The sequence below is a fragment of the Puma concolor genome, chromosome E4, assembly GCF_028749965.1.
Source record: "Puma concolor isolate L17-30 chromosome E4, mPumCon1.1.hap2, whole genome shotgun sequence".
NCBI lineage: Eukaryota > Metazoa > Chordata > Mammalia > Carnivora > Felidae > Puma > Puma concolor.
The window spans coordinates 64915619-64931922 of record NC_141683.1 but is presented as its reverse complement, the minus strand read 5'-3'; the positions used below and the strand labels follow the sequence as shown (position 1 = coordinate 64931922).

Genomic DNA, 16304 nt, shown 5'->3' with positions numbered 1-16304 from the left:
CCGATAAATGCATTTCCATGAGTCCTGCACGCTGTTCTAGCAAATTATTGACCCTGAGGAGAAGGTTGTAGGAACCTGGATTTATGGACAGTCAGTCACGAGTACAGGTGACAAACTGGGACTTGCAGTTGGCATCCGAAATGGAGCAGTCTTGTGGGACTGAGCCCTTAACCTTGTGGATGGGAAGTTAACTCCATGTAGAAAATGCCAGAACTTAGAATTGTAAGACAGTCAGCTGGTATCAGAGAATTAGTCAGTATGGAAACCAACCCCTTATACTTCATGTGGTAACAGAATGTTCTCTGTGAGTGTATAAAGGAAAATAGTGAGTTTTCCTGGACAGTCTTACTCACTGAAATGCAATTCAATTCATTTTCTTCCATGATGGTTCTGAATCAGAGATGATTTTGCTCACCAGGGTACACTGGCAATGCCTGGAGACATTTTGGATTGTTATATCTGAGTGTTTTTGAATGTATTTCTAAAGTCACGTGTACATCCTTAAAGGTTATAAGATCTGATGGCACTATCCGTAAACGACAAAGGTACTCTTCTCTATGCATGTATTTGTGTGTATGTAACATTGCACATTTGGGCTTCTAACACACAACAAAAGGAAAAGGAGTAAACCTTTACTTCCTCAGAATTGTGTCCATGAAACTGGTAAATATTCATAAACTCAAAAACCTCAAGTTGAAATACTTTTCAATCTACGAGTTTTGAAAAAATGAATTAATATTCATTTGGCCTCTCCTGCATCACTCTACTTGCTCTCTGAAAATAAAGATTAGAAATCAAGAAGAAGGCATAAGCCCCAAAATATAGTCAAATTTTGTCACACGCAGTCTCTATGGCAGTGGCTTTAGACACACTTGCGTGGGAATATCAGCTATGAATGCCTGGCCGGTACCTGTTACTAATTAGTAGAGAGCCGATGTTTTTGATGCTTAGCTTTTTCTTTTTTTTTTTTGTAACCCAGAGAGGATTCAACATCATTCTTATGTATTTGCATTCACAAATGCTTTCTCGAATTGAAGAAAATATAGTAAAAACAAACTTGCCAGAAATGGCTTTTAATCCAGGGAATTGTTATAAAAGTATATGATGTGAGACCCACTCATTGGGGAGTATTGTTACCAGGAAGGTGGTAACTGAGGCTTTCACATACTTATTGACAAAAAGGCTAAGGTAAAATCACATACCATTTCATAACATCATTTTCTATGAGATATATCTGGAAGTTAATGCCATATTGATAATAATTTAAAAATACCTCTTATCTATGATTAACACATACTATTTAAAACAGATTAAGTTAGGTTGAAAGCTCAAAATATGGGAAATAAAGTGTAACAGAGATAATTACTCAAGATTTAATAAGTTATCATTAAAATAAACTCACTGGGCCCACAACAATTGGTCTTATAGTATGAACACCAGGAGAAGAACAACGCAGCTCTGTCCTCGGTGAGCTAGTATTTAAAAAGAACAGAAAGATAAATAAGCATACAAGGTTAGGAAAAATTCCCTACTTTTTAAGCCTAAAAACATTAATTGTATGCTAATAAGAAAAATAAAACATACAGCATATTTTACTTTTATACTATTTTCTTTAAAAAAATTTTTTTAATGTTTATTCATTTTTGAGAGACAGCGAAAGAGACAGAGAGAGAGAGAGAGAGAGAGAGAGAGAGAGAGAGAGAGAGGTTGAGCAGAGAAAGAGGGAGACACAGAATCCGAAGCAGGCTCCAGGCTCTGAGCTGTCAGCACAGAGCCCAGTGCGGGGCTCAAACCCATGAACCTTGAGATCATGACCTGAGCCGAAGTTGGATGCTTAACGGACTGAGTCACCCAGGCACCCCATATCCTATTTTCAAAGAGATCTTGTCTTTCTTCTCACATCTATTTAATGGGAAGAAATTTACATTCAATCACTGCCTTAAATCTGACTGTCCGCACTATATGAATACTTTTTTATGGGTAAATACACACATTATCTTGACATCAGCAGCAAAAATCTTACCTTTTATTTTTCACTGAACAAGTTCCTGGCACACTCCACTCAAGAAATGATGTTCCTTCATACTCTAACGTAATCTAAAAAAAGAAGGTACAATAGTTCAAACAAAAGGTCTGCCCCAGAATTTTTACCTCAGTATTCAGAGGCAGGGTTGAATTTTCTGTGTCCTTATCATTGAAAGAAAGAATGACTAAACATTTTATTGCTTTAAAATTGTACAAAGTAATACGACAAAGAAAGGCAATGTAGCTTTTCCAAGACACTTCAGTAGTCTCCCTTAAAAACTCTAAGCTTCTTTGTGGAGTTGAGACGACAGGGAAGTAGGGGGACTGGGATTGCCCTGGTCCCTCAAACACAGCTGTATGGAGGAGAGATCACTTGGACCACCCAGGAAATGGATCTGCAGAGTGGCAGAAGGACCTCCAGGGGCAGAGAGAGGCAGCGTGGTGGGATGGAGGTGCGTGTATATGGAGCGGTGGAGAGAAAATGGCAGAGGCATGGAAGGGAGGGAGCCCTCTCTGTGCAGAGACAAAAGGGAGTGAAAGAGAGAGGGGTTGTAAAAGTCAGGACTCAGTTGGCACAAAAGGAAAACCTCTCCAGACCACAGATGGGGGAATGAGAAATACAGAGAGTGCCAGTTTCTATTTTGCAAACAGCCTTAGGAGCTGAAACTCGGAGGTTTCAAAAGTGCACGACTTTCGCCGACTTTCTCCGAAGCTAAGCCAGGAGCCGCTGTGTGCTCCTGTGGAGGAGGAACCTCCCCCTGGAGCGCATAGCCTGGTACACGGATCTCTGGGGGATACTGGAAAACAGTCCCCTTTCCAGAGTACTTTGGGAAAAGGGTTTATTGCCTCCCCAATGACAAAGACCCTGCAGGTGCCAGCCAAAGGCCTTTTTTTTTTTTTTTTTTTTTTTAGTTTATTTATTTATTTTGAGACAGAGAGAACACAAGCAGGGGAGGGGCGGGGGGGGGGGGGGAGACAGAGGATCCGAAGCCGGGTCTGTGCTGACAGGAGAGAGCCCAATGCGGGGCTCAAGCGCAAGAACTGGAAGACCGTGACCTGAGCCGAAGTCAGAAGCCCAACTGACTGAGCCACCCAGGCACCCAGTCTTTTATCAGCCTTTTATCAGCAGAGTGGAGTGGCTCTACATCAGAACAGGATCCATGCTGTGTGGGGTCCTTTAAGACATTGGGTTTTGAATCCCAACTGGGCACCTAGAAGGTGCTGGAGAACCGTGAGGAACAGGTCAAGCTGAATGCCCTCGCTATCCTGTGAGGGCTGCCTGAACAGGGGTTTGAGACAACCTGGCGTGGGAAGGAGAGATTGGGGTGTCGCCAGTTTTCTCCCCATCACCGACACAGTGGGGCTTCAGAGGGAAGCACAGCGGCCCCCAGTGGAGGCGGGACACTTACACCAAACCCTGCCCCTGGTAACTGCACATCTACTGGAACAAGACTGACACTGAGCCAATGCAGCCAGCCTCTCCTCCAGACCAGGACAGCCACCTGTCCCTGGCACCAACAGACAACTGTTTGTTGCTGTCGTTATTGTTGTTGTTTGCCTGTCTGGTTGTCTTTTTCATTTCTCTTTTCTTTTTTTCTTCTCCTCTCTTTTTCTTTTTACCCTCTTCCTTTTTTCTATTGGAATAAGGCTCATAGTTTCTGAATTGTTTGTGGTCAATTCTTAATATATATATAGTCTGTTCAGGCATTTTTACTTTATTTTTTTAGATCTTTTCTATCTCTTTTCCTTCTTTATTTTCCTTTCTTTTTCTCTGGATTTAAGCCTTATAGTTTTTTGATTCTCTGTTTGGTCTTCTTTTCTCCCCTTTCATTTTTCTTTTCTTATGGGATCAGGCCTCCCCCCTACCTCTTTCCTTTTTTTCCATGGTTACTTCAACAAACAAATCAAAGCCCACCTGGTGGAAGGTCCAAACACTCCAGCACTACAAGCAAGGAGGACCTCTGCAGAGGACTGACCAGTGGGATAGAGCAGCCAAAACACAACAATAGAGTGCATGCAACATATGCCAAAAACACTTCCTGAAGTGCCAGGCCCTCAACAGTGAATGACCCCTTTTTAATAGAGTAGTACTTGCAGGTGCAGACACATAATAAGCTACTAAAACATGCAAAAGACAGAAATTAGCCAAAATGATGAAACAGAAGAATTCTTCCCCAAAACAAAATTTGGGAAGAAATCACAGCTAGAGAATTGCTCAAAACAGATATTAACAATATATCTGAACAAGAATTTAAAATAATAGTCATAAGACTAATAGATGGGCTTGAAGAAAGCATAGAAGACAACAGAGAATCTATTGCTATACAGATCAAAGACCTAGGACTAGGCATGATGAATTAAGAAATGCTATAAATGAAATGCAAAATAAACTAGATACAGTGACAGCAAGGGTGGAAGAAGCAGAGGAGAGAGTAGGTGAAAGGGAAGATAAAATTATGGAAAATGATGCTGAAAAAAAAGAGGGAAAGGAAATTACTAGATCACGAGGGGAGAATTAGAGAGCTAAATGATTGTGAAATGAAACAATATGCATCACATAGGAGTTCCAGAAGAAGAAAAGCAAGATAAAGGGGTGGAAGGTTTATTTGAACAAATTATAGCTGAGAACTTCCCTAATCTGGGGAAGGAAACAGGCATCCATGTCCCAGAGGCACAGAGAACTCCCTTCAAAATCAACAAAAACAGGTCAACACCATGACGTAGCATAGTGAAACTGGCAAAATACAAAGACAATGAGAGAATTCTGAAAGCAGCCAGGGACAGAAGGTCCTTAGCTTACAAGGTAATACACATGAGGTTGGTAGCAGACCTGTCTACTGAACCTTGGCAGGCCAGAAGGGAGTGAATAGGAAAAATATGTAGTCAAGAATCCTTTATCCAACAAGGCTCTCATTCAGAACAGAAGGAGAGATAAAGACTTTCCCAGACAAACAAAAACTAAAGGAGTTTGTGACCACTAAACTAGCCCTGTAAGAGATCCCAAGGGGGACTCTGTGAGTGGAAAGCAGCAAAGACTACAAAGAACCAGAGACATCACAACAAACATGAAATCTACAGATAGCACAATGGCACTACATCCATATCTTTCGATAATCACTTGGAATGTAAATGGACTAAATGCCCCAATCAGAAAACACAGGGTATCAGAATGGATAAAAAACCAAGATCCATCTATATTCTGCCTACCAGAGACTCATTTTAGACCAGAGGACACCTGAAGATTGAAAGTGAGGGGGTGAGGAACCATCAGTCATGCAAACAGATGTCAAAAGAAAGCCAGAGTAGCCATACTTATATCAAACAAACTGGATTTTAAAACACACACTGTAACAAGAGATGAAGAAACATTATACCATAATTAAGGGGTCTATCCATCAAGAAGAGCTAACAATTGTAAATATTTATGCCCCCAATGTGAAACACCCAAATACATAATTCAGTTAATCACAAACATAAGCAAACTTTTGGGTAATAATACCATAATTGTATGAGACTTTAATACTCCACTTACAACAATGGAACAGATCATCTAGGCAGAAAATCAATAAGGAAACAATGGCTCTGAATGACACATAGGACCAAATGGGCTTAACAGATATATTCAGAACATTTCATCTTAAGCAGCAGAGTACATATTCTTCTCGAGTACACATAGAACATTCTCCAAAACAGATCACATACTGGGTCAGAAAATACCCTCAAATAGGTACAAAAAGATTGAGATTATACCATGCATATTTTCAGATCACAATGCTATGAAACTTGAGATCAACCACAGGAAAAATTTTTGGAAAGCCTCCAAATACATGGAGGTTAAAGAACATCCTAATTAAGAATGAAGGGGCTAACTAGGAAATTAAAGAAGAAATTTAAAAATACATGGAAGCAAATGAAAATGAAAATATGACAGTCCAAATCCTTTAGGATGCAGCAAAGACAGTCCTAAAAGTAAAATACATTGCAATTCAAGACTATCTCAAGAAGCAAGAAAGGTCCCACATACACAACCTAACCTTACACTTAAAGAAGCTAGAAAAGGAGCAACAAATAAAGCCCAAAGCCAGCAGAAGAGGGGAAATAATAAAGATTAGAGCAGAAATAAACAATGTAGAGTCAAAACAAACAAAAAAACAAACCGTAGAACAGATCAATGAATGTTTTTTGAAAGAATGAACAAAAATGATAAACCTCTAGCCAGACTTCTCAAAAGAAAAGAGAGGGGACCGAAATAGATGAAATCATGAATGAAAGAGGAGAGATCACAACCAACACCACAGAAATACAAACAATTAGAAGACAATACTATGAAAAATTATGTGCCAATAATCTGGAAAATCTAGAAGAAATGGACAAATTCCTAGACACTCACACACTACCAAGACTCAAATGGGAAGAAATAGAAAATTTGAACAGACCCATAACCGGCAAAGAAATTGAATTGGTTATCAAAAATCTCCCCCAAAATGAGTCCTGGCCAGAATGGCTTCCCAGGATAATTCTACCAGACAATTAAGGCAGAATTAATACCCATTCTTCTCAAACTTTTCTAACAAATAGAGATGGAAGGAAAGCTTCCAGACTCATTCTATTAAGCCAGCATTACCTCGATTCCCAAAACCGACAGACTCCACTGAAAAGGAGAATCACAGGCCAGTATCCCTGATGAACCTGGATGCAAAAATTCTCAACAAATACTAGCAAACTGAAGTCAACAGTACATTAAAAGAATTATTCACCACGATCAAGTGGGATTCATTCCTGGGCTACAGGGCTGGTTCAATATTCACAAATCAGTCAACATGATAGACCACATTAATAGAAGAAAAGATAATATGAACCATACGATCCTGTCAACAGATGCAGAAAAAGCATTTGACAAAATACAGCATCGTTTCTTGATAAAACCCTCAAGAAAGTTGGGATAGAAGAAACACACCTTAACATTATAAAAGCCACATATGAAAGGCCCACAGCTAATATAATCTTCAGTGGAGAAAACCTGAGAGCTTTCCCCCGAAGATCAGAAATATGAGAGGGATGTCCACTCTTGCCACTGTTGTTCAACGTAGTGTTGGAAGTCCTAGCCTCAGCAATCAGACGACAAAACGAGATAAAAGTCATCCAAATTGGCAAAGAAGAAGTCAAACTTTCACTCTTTGCAGATGACATGGTACTCTACCTGGAAAATCTGAAAGACTCCACCAAAAAACTGCTGGAGCTGATATAGGAATTCACCAAAATCTCAGGATATAAAATCAATGTACAGGAATTTGTTGCATTTCTATACACCGATAATGGAGCAATAGAAAGAGATATCAAGGAATCAATCCCATTTATAATTGCACTAAAACCCATAAAATATCTAGGAATAAACCTAACCAAAGAAGTAAAAGATCTGTATGCTGAAAACCACAGAAAGCTATGAAAGAAACTGAAGAAGACACAAAGAAATGGAAAAACATTCTGTGCTCATGGGTTGGAAAAACAAATATTGTTAAAATGCTGATATTACCCAAAGCAATCTATACATTCAATGCAATCCCAATCAAAATTGCACCGGCATTCTTCTCAGAGCTAGAACAAACAATCCTAAAATTTGTGTGGAACCACAAAAGACCCAAGTAATGTTGAGAAAGAAAACCAAAGCTGGAGGCATCACAACCCTGGACTTCAAGATGTATTACAAAGCTGTAATCATCAAGACAGTATGGTATTGGCACAAAAACAGATATGTAGGTCAGTGGAATAGAATAGAGAGCTCAGAAATGGACCCTCAAATGTATGGCCAACTAATCTTCTACAAAGCAGGAAAAAGTATCCAATGGAAAAAGACACTATCTTTAGCAAATGGTGCTGGGAGAACTGGGCAACAACATGAAGGTGAATGAAACTAAATCACTTTCTTACACCATACACAAAAATAAATTCAAAGTGGATAAAAGACCTAAATGTGAGACAGGAAACCATCAAAATCCCACAGGAGAAAACAGGCACCAACCTCTTTGATCTCAGCCACAGCAACTTCTTACTTGACATGTCTTAGGAGGCAAGGGAAATAAAAGCAAAAATGAACTATTGGGACCTCATCAAGATAAAAAGCTTCTGCATAACAAAGGGGTGAAAAGATGTTCAACATCCCTCATCTTCAGGGAAATACAAATCAAAACCACAGTGAGATACCACCTCACATCAGTCAAAGTGGCCAAAATTAACAACTCACGAAACAACAAGGATGCGGAGAAAGGGGAACCCTTTTGCACTGTTGGTGGGAATGCGACCCAGTGCATCCACTCTGGAATACAGTGTGGAGGTTCCTCAAAAAATTAAAAAATAGAACCAGCAATTGCACTACCAGAATTTATCCAAAGGATACAGGAGTGCTGATTCAAAGGGGTACATGCACCCAATGTTTATAGCAGTGCTATCAACAATAACCAAATTATGCCAAGAGCCCAAATGTTCATCAACTGATGAATGGATGAAGAATGGAATACTGCCTGACGATGAGAAAGAATGAAATCCTGCCATTTGCAACAATGTGGATGGAACTGGAGGGTATTATGCTAAGCAAATTAAGTCAGAGAAAGACAGATATCATATGATTTCACTCATGTGGAATTTGAAAAACTCAACAGATGAATATAGGGGAAGGGAATGAAAATTAAGATAAACATAAAGGGAAGCAAACCATAAGAGACTCTCGAATACAGAGAACAATCTGAGGGTTGCTGGAGTGGGGGCTGGGGGTGGATTAAATGGGTGACGGGCATTAAGGAGGGCACTTTTCGGGATGAACACTGGGTGTCATACGTAAAAGATGAATCACTGGGTTTTACTCCTGAAGCCAAGTCTACACTGTATGTTAACTAACTTGAAAATAAATTTTTTTTTAATTTTTTTTCAACATTTATTTATTTTTGGGACAGAGAGAGACAGAGCATGAACGGGGGAGGGGCAGAGAGAGAGGGAGACACAGAATCGGAAACAGGCTCCAGGCTCTGAGCCATCAGCCCAGAGCCTGACGCGGGGCTCGAACTCACGGACCGCGAGATCGTGACCTGGCTGAAGTCGGACGCTTAACCGACTGCGCCACCCAGGCGCCCCTTGAAAATAAATTAATAAAAGAACCTTATAAGATTCTTATTTTACTAATAAGAAACCCTATTAGTTTCTTATTTTACTTCAAAAATAATCAGCGCACCTGGGTGGCTCAGTTGGTTGAGGGGCTAGCTTCGGCTTAGGTCATGGTCTTGTGGTTTGTGAGTTACAGCCCCGCATTGGGATCTCTGCTGTCAGCGCAGAGCCTGCTTGGGATTCTCTGTCCGCTTTTCTCTCTGCCCCTCCCCTGCTCTCTCTCCCTAAAAAATAAATAAACATTTAAAATATTAATAATAGGGGCACCTGGGTGGCTCAGTCAGTTAAGCATCTGACATTGGTTCAGGTCAGGATCTCACAGCTTGTGGGTTTGAGCCCCGCATTGGACTCTGTGCTGACAGCTCCGAGCCTGGATTCTGCTTCAGATTCTGTGTCTCCCTCTCTCTCTGCCCCTCCCCTACTCAATTCTGTGCCTCTCTCTAAAAAATAAATAAGCATTAAATTTTTTTTAGTAAAATAATAATAATAATAATAATAATAATAATAATAATCTCTCAAGTGTCTGGCAGGTGACTGTACTCCAGCAGATTCTGAGGATAAAGAAAAATGGATGAGACAAGATCCTACACTTAAAAATAAGACATGGTGAATTCTGAGGTCCTACTATTCACGGATCACTGACTGTCACTATCACTTTCACCAGTCACATTTTCCTTATTTCTTTTTTTTTTTCTGCTTCACATTCTTTTATTTATAAGTTCTTTCTTTCCTCTTTTGAAGGATACTGATCCACATCCTAATATCATCAGTCTCAGTCTCAACATTGGTCTACGTCAGCCAGCGTTGGGACATCATTTCACCTTTAGAGTAACAGTTTTATAATGTGTACACATTTCATGTAGATATACGTGTGCAAAGAGTGTATCAGTGTCTTTGCTTGTAAAAAGGGGATTATGATACCAACTATGTCATAAGTTTGAAATGATAGGATCAGTGACAGTGTGTAAGAAAAAAGAGAAAAAAATCACCAGAAGATATAACATAATCCTGAAATACGTAAAGAAAAAAAATGTTTAAATTTTAGTTGACACACAATGTTACATTAGTTTCAGGTATACAGCATAGCAATTCCACAAGGTCTTACATTAATGCTCCGTTCACCACAAGTGTAGCCACCATCTGTCTCCATATACTGCTATTACAAGATCATTGACAAAGTCCTTATGCTGTGTCTTATTCCTCTGACTCATTCATTTCATAACTAGAAGCCTGTATCTCCCACTGCCCTGTACTCATTTTGCCCGACCTGCCACCCTTCCCTCTGGCAACCATAATTTTGTCTTATGTGTTTATAGGTCTGATTCTGTGTTTTGTTTATTCTTTGTTGTTGCTGTCGTTGTTTCTTGAGATTCTACATATGACTGAAACCCTATGACTTCTTTCTCAATCTGACTTATTTCACTTTAACATACCTTCTAGGCCCACCCATGTTGTTTCAAATGGCATGATCTCATCCTTTTGTATGACCGTGTAATATTCCTGTGTGTGTGTGTGTTTGTGTGTGCGTATGTGTGTGTGTATTCCTTATCCATTCATCTACTGATAAGCAATCTTCATTATCCATTGATCTATTGATAGATACTTAGGTTGCTTCTGTATCTTAGCTGTTGTAAATAATGCTTCAATAAACATAGGGATGCATATGTCTTTTTGAATTAGTGTTTTCATTTTCTTTGGATAAATACCCAGTAGTAGAATTATTGGATCATACGGTATTTCTATTTTTAATTTTTTAAAGTATCTCCATACTCTTTTCCATAGTGGCTGAACCAGTTTGCATTCCCACCAACAGTACACAAGGGTTCCTATTTCCATACATTCTCACCCACCTTTGTTGTTTGTTCTGTTTTTTATTTTAGCCATTTTGACAGGTGTGAGGTGATATCTCATCGTGGTTTTGATTTGCATTTCCCTGATGATGAGTGATGTTGAACATCTTTTCACATCTGTGTTGGCCATCTGTAGGTCTTTGGGAAAAAAGTCTATTCAGGTCTTCTGCCCATTTTTAGATTGGATTGTGTGTGTGTGTGTGTGTGTGTGTGTGTGTGTATTGAGTTGTATAAGCTCTTTATATATTTTGGATATTAACCCCTTATCAGATATATCTTTTGCAAATATCTTCTCTCATTTAGTAGGTTGTCTTTTTGTTTTGTTGATGGTTTTCTGTGCTGTGCAAAGGCTTTGTATTCTGATAGAGTTCCCATAGTTTATTTTTGCTTTTGTTTTCCTTACCTTAGGAGACATATCTAGAAAAATGTTGCTGTGGCTGATGTCAGAGACATTACTGCCTGTGATCTCTTCTAGAATTTTTATGGTTTTAGCTCCCACATTTAGCTCTCTAATCCATTATGAGCTTATTTTTATATGTGGTATAGGAAAGTGGTCCCATTTCATTCTTCTGCATGTTGCTGCCCAGTTTTCCCAGCACCATTTGTTGAAGACACTGCCTTTTCCCCACTGTATAATCTTGCCTCCTTTGTCATAGATTAATTGGTTTATTCCTGGGCTTTCTATTCTGTTCCATTGATCTTTATGTCTATTTTTGTGCCAGTACCATACTGTTTTGATTACTACAGCTTTGTAGTGTAGCTTGATATCTGGGATTGTAATACCTCCAGTTTTGTTCTTTCTCAACATCACTTTGGCTACTTGGGGTCTTTTGTAGTTCTATACAAATTTTAGTATTATTTGTTCTAGTTTTGTGAAAAATGGTGTTGGCATTTGATAGAGATTGCCTTAAACCTGTAGATTATATAAAGCAAAATTTGATAGAATTACTAGGAAAAAATTTAAAAGTCACAAATACTGTGGTATATTTTTGATACACTTTTCTCAAACTACAGATAAACCTGTAAAAGATACACACACACACACTTCCTAAAATTTACCAATATAAAACATATTCTTTCCAATCTTACATAGAACATTTAATCAAAATTGACCTTATTTACAAAATTAGTCTTAGCCAATCTCAAAGAATTGTTATCACACATACTATGCTTTTGATATTAATGAAATAAAATTAGAATTTCTCATAAAGGTAGAAGAAAATCTTAGGATACATATAATTCTTAAAATAGAAAGCCCAAACTTTACTTCTGAGTGATTCATGGAGCAAAGGAGGAATCACAAAGGAAATAACAAAATATGTATAAATAAACAATAAAAGCATTCAATGTTATCAAAATGTAGCATATAGTATAAATAACTCCTAAAATGAAATTTATATCCTTCAATATATACAAAAGAAATAAGGTAGTTTGAAAGTGAATAAACTCTGTTTTCAGTAGAAGATGCTAATAAAATAACAACAGAGAAAACCCAAAATAGTAGAAGGAAGGCTGTTTAAAAAGAGGAAAAAAGAAGAGTTTAAAAAAGAAAACAAATTGTGAAGGGTTAGTGGTGATGTAGTTTTTCAATCTACCCAAATTTCCTTATAAGCAGAGAGAGAACAATTAGGATAGTACCAACAAAACAAACAACACTGGACAATGCCAATAATAAAACTTGGTGACAAAGTATCTGTCAAAATCCCCAAATATAAGTGGGTTAGAACAAACCAGCTAAAACAACCAGACTCACATGTATGAGCATAAGGAAGCAAAAGAAAGCAAATATGGTAGACCTTAGAAGGGAAGAACCACCTAAATCAGTGATAGGTATTCAGTGGAAACCACGGCAGGACATTTCGAGGATAGCAACTCTAACCAGAGGGGTTGTTGCACTTTCCATTTCTAAGTAAGTCCATGAAGTCCATGATAATGTCTGAAAGAGCAGGAGAAGCTAGGACCTACGAACCCTAAACCAAGGACCCAAAGATACCTTCTAGGACAAGGATCTGTAATGAAAAATACAGGGAAAAGAATCCCAATAGAGTTGGAAAGGGACAATAAAGACAAAGGAAAGAGAAGCTACAGATAAATGAGAGAGGGAAATAGAATCTGGAGATCTCAGAAAGTATTAGCCTCATTTTTTGGATACTTTACAAAACAACAGAAGAGGTAACTCTACAGCCATGAAGTTAGAAAAGTTATTTTGACCCACCCTCCTTAAAGATCAGGAAAATTAATTTCATGTAAAAAAAAAAAAAGCAACAGAAAAAGGATCACAGTCTAATTTCACATAGTTATTACACGAAAAAGAAAATATGAAGCAGAATAACTGTAAGAACATACACAATGTATAAATGAACGCTATAACTTGAGTGTTAGCCTATGTATCAACTTGGCTAGATTATAGTACACAGTTATTTAACCAAACCTAGGTTTATCTGTGAAGATATTTTATAGATGTGGCTTATATCTATAGTCAGTTGACTTTAAGTAAAAGAGAATGCCTTTAATAATGTGGATGGGGCCTCTTCCATCAGTTGGAAACCTTCAGAAAAAAATGGAGGTTTCCTGGAGAAGAAATTCTGCTTCAACACTGCAGCATTAACTCTTGACTGAATTTCCAGCTTGCTGGCCTGACCTAAAGATTTCAGAGTTGCAAGCTCCCACAGTCACAGGAGCCAGTTCCCTAAAATAAATCTCTTAATATAAATATGTATAAATTCTAAAATGGTTCTGTTTCTCTATGAGAACACTGGCTGATACATCTACTATTTCAAAATGAGGCAAAATAAATAAGGAAATGATAGAAGTTATGAAAGAACAATATAAATCAGAATTTGAAATTCATAAATAAGCTAGAACTCAGGAAAAATATAGAAATAAAAGAAAAAGTCATTTCAGAAATAAACCAAATGTGTTTAGAGAAAACACAACTGTGAATAAGCAATAGATAAGGCCTTGAGATAAACAGCTTTTTAAGAACAAAAGAGATAAAAAGTAATTCAAGAATAAGTGGCAAATATAAAAGATAGGCAAAGAAAATCCAATGTACGTATAGTTGGGAGATCATGAAGAAGAAAACCAAGATGTTTGGAACATAACAGTAACATCAACACTAACTCTAAGTCAAGAGTAATATGTGAAATAAAATAACTTGAAACAACATATTAAAAAGGCACAGCTCATATCTATGAAAAACAATTACAAATGATTTAAAAAATAAAAACAACCAGGAGCTATATTAATAAAAGCACTGGGCTTAAAAAGAAACAGTTTGGGGATTGTGACCAAAACAACAAGAACAACCAGAACAACAACCAACACACATATTATTCATAAAGGAAAGCAAATCATATTTTCACCAGATGTTTTGGAAGCAACACTTTATGTCAGAGACAACAAAGTAACAGAAATAAAACAGAAGCCAATAATTTTTATATCCAGATACACCAACTTTTAGATACCAAATCCATAAATAAGCTCTTATGACCATAAAGTAATTCAGGTAATATTACTCTTAAGAGCCCTTCCTCAAGACTCTGCTAGAAGAAGAGCTTCAGGCCATCGAAATGACTGCGGAGACATCAGCATAAGGACTGAGGCTAAGTATTACATAAGAAGTTTTTGCCGAACCATGTCTCTGCATGGTGGGTATAAAAAAAGGATATAGTTGCTAATTCCTGTAATCTGACAGTGTATCAAAACATGAGGGGTGGGGGGGATTACGGTTAGCCCAGGTAATGGTGGCCACATAAGTTTGACTCTCTCCACACATTTCCAAAAAAACACACGGATCAACAAATAAAACCCAGAAAAGTCTACATTACAGCAAAGCAAGAAGACAAAGCATACTATAAATGTCAAGTAGACCTGTAAGTAGAAAAACCAACTATCTTCAGCAGAGCTCTCACTCAAGCTCCTATCATAATCCATTGCAGAGAGTGAGGAGGCTTCTGGAACACTGCAGGGAAAAGACAGGAAACAAAAGGTTAAGATTGAATTCAAATCACCCACAGAGAGAGAAAGCACTCCCTAGGTGCAAAAATATAATAGGAAAAAACCTCCTGGGAGACCACAGAACTGTGAGGACAGGAATTAAAAGCACATGAGACCCTCAGAAAGGTGTCACTTCAGGAGAGAAGATACAGGAAAGGGAAACACCCTTCGGAGAGTAAGTGGTGAAGGGAAGAATCAAGAGGGGAAGTTTAGGATCAGGTAAGTCGAAAAACCAAACCAAACAACCAAGAAAATGCAACACTACCAACAAAAAGCCATCAGTTAAAGAAACTGCACTTTGCTACAATGAGAGAAGTTTATCTAGGAATGGTGCAAACCAACTTAGGCTGCCAAACTGTCCATAAAATTCAAAGGTGTAATCAGACTTTACCTATAAAAAGCTGCTATAGGAGAATAGAAAATAAAAATAAAAACATTTCAGTTCATTAAATTCCCTTAAAAAAACAAACAAACAAAAAGCAGAAGAAAACTGCAACCTGATATTTAACTGAATTAAATATCAAACAAGCATTTGGTGATAAGAGAAAGAAAAATCTTGAGTTATAAATTCACTGAGTAGGTGAATCACTAGGTTGTACACCTGAAACTGAAATATAACACTGTACTGGAATTGAAATAAAGTAAATTCATAAGCTAGGAACAGAAAATGAAACACAAATAGAAATAAGAGTTGACTAAACCAGCTCATGAAATAGATGATGATAAGGGACATGAAGATTAAATTAAAAGTTACTGGTGGGAAATTATATGTGAATAAAAACTGAAAAAAAGGCATTGAAGAAAGGCAGAAAAACAACTAAGAGACTATAAGTGGAATAAGTAAAGAAGAAAAAAAGCAGGCTCTGTCAGTGTAGAGAGAGATGTGGGGCTCGAACCCATGAACCATGAGGTCATGACTGAGCCAAAACCAAGAGTCAGATGCTCAACCAACTGAGCCACCCAGGCACCCCTCAATTGCTGCAGCTTTATAGTTAAGTTTTAAAGTCAGGAACTGTGAGTCTTCCAACACTGTTCTTTTTCAAAAATATCTGGTCTATTCTTTTTTTCTTGAATTTCCCTGTGAAATTCCATGTGAATTTCCATATGAAATTACTAAACTCAGTAGTTTTAATAATTTTTTAGTGGATTCATTAGGGGTTTTTATATTAATCATGTCATCTGCAAATAGAGGTAATTTATTTTTTTTTCCTTTCCAATGTGGATGTCTTTATTTCATTTTCTTGTCTAATTGCCTTGGCTATGGTATGTATGTAT

The 16304-nt window shown here is 37.8% G+C and overlaps 1 protein-coding gene across 3 annotated transcripts in view; it reads right to left on the bottom strand.

Moving 5' to 3' along the window:
* The window catches only part of CATSPERE (catsper channel auxiliary subunit epsilon), a 201828-nt gene that overhangs the window by 171627 nt on the left and 13897 nt on the right, over window positions 1-16304 (bottom strand). For all 3 annotated transcript variants that reach the window (XR_015245774.1, XM_086693173.1, XM_086693172.1), the window contains 2 exons: window positions 2024-2097; window positions 1403-1472 (listed from right to left, as the gene is read on the bottom strand). Coding sequence is in view for 2 of the 3 variants with exons in the window: in XM_086693173.1 (XP_086549299.1) it covers window positions 1403-1472; window positions 2024-2097 (144 nt within the window). In the remaining variant the exon portion in view is untranslated. The remainder of the gene's footprint in view (window positions 1-1402; window positions 1473-2023; window positions 2098-16304) is intronic.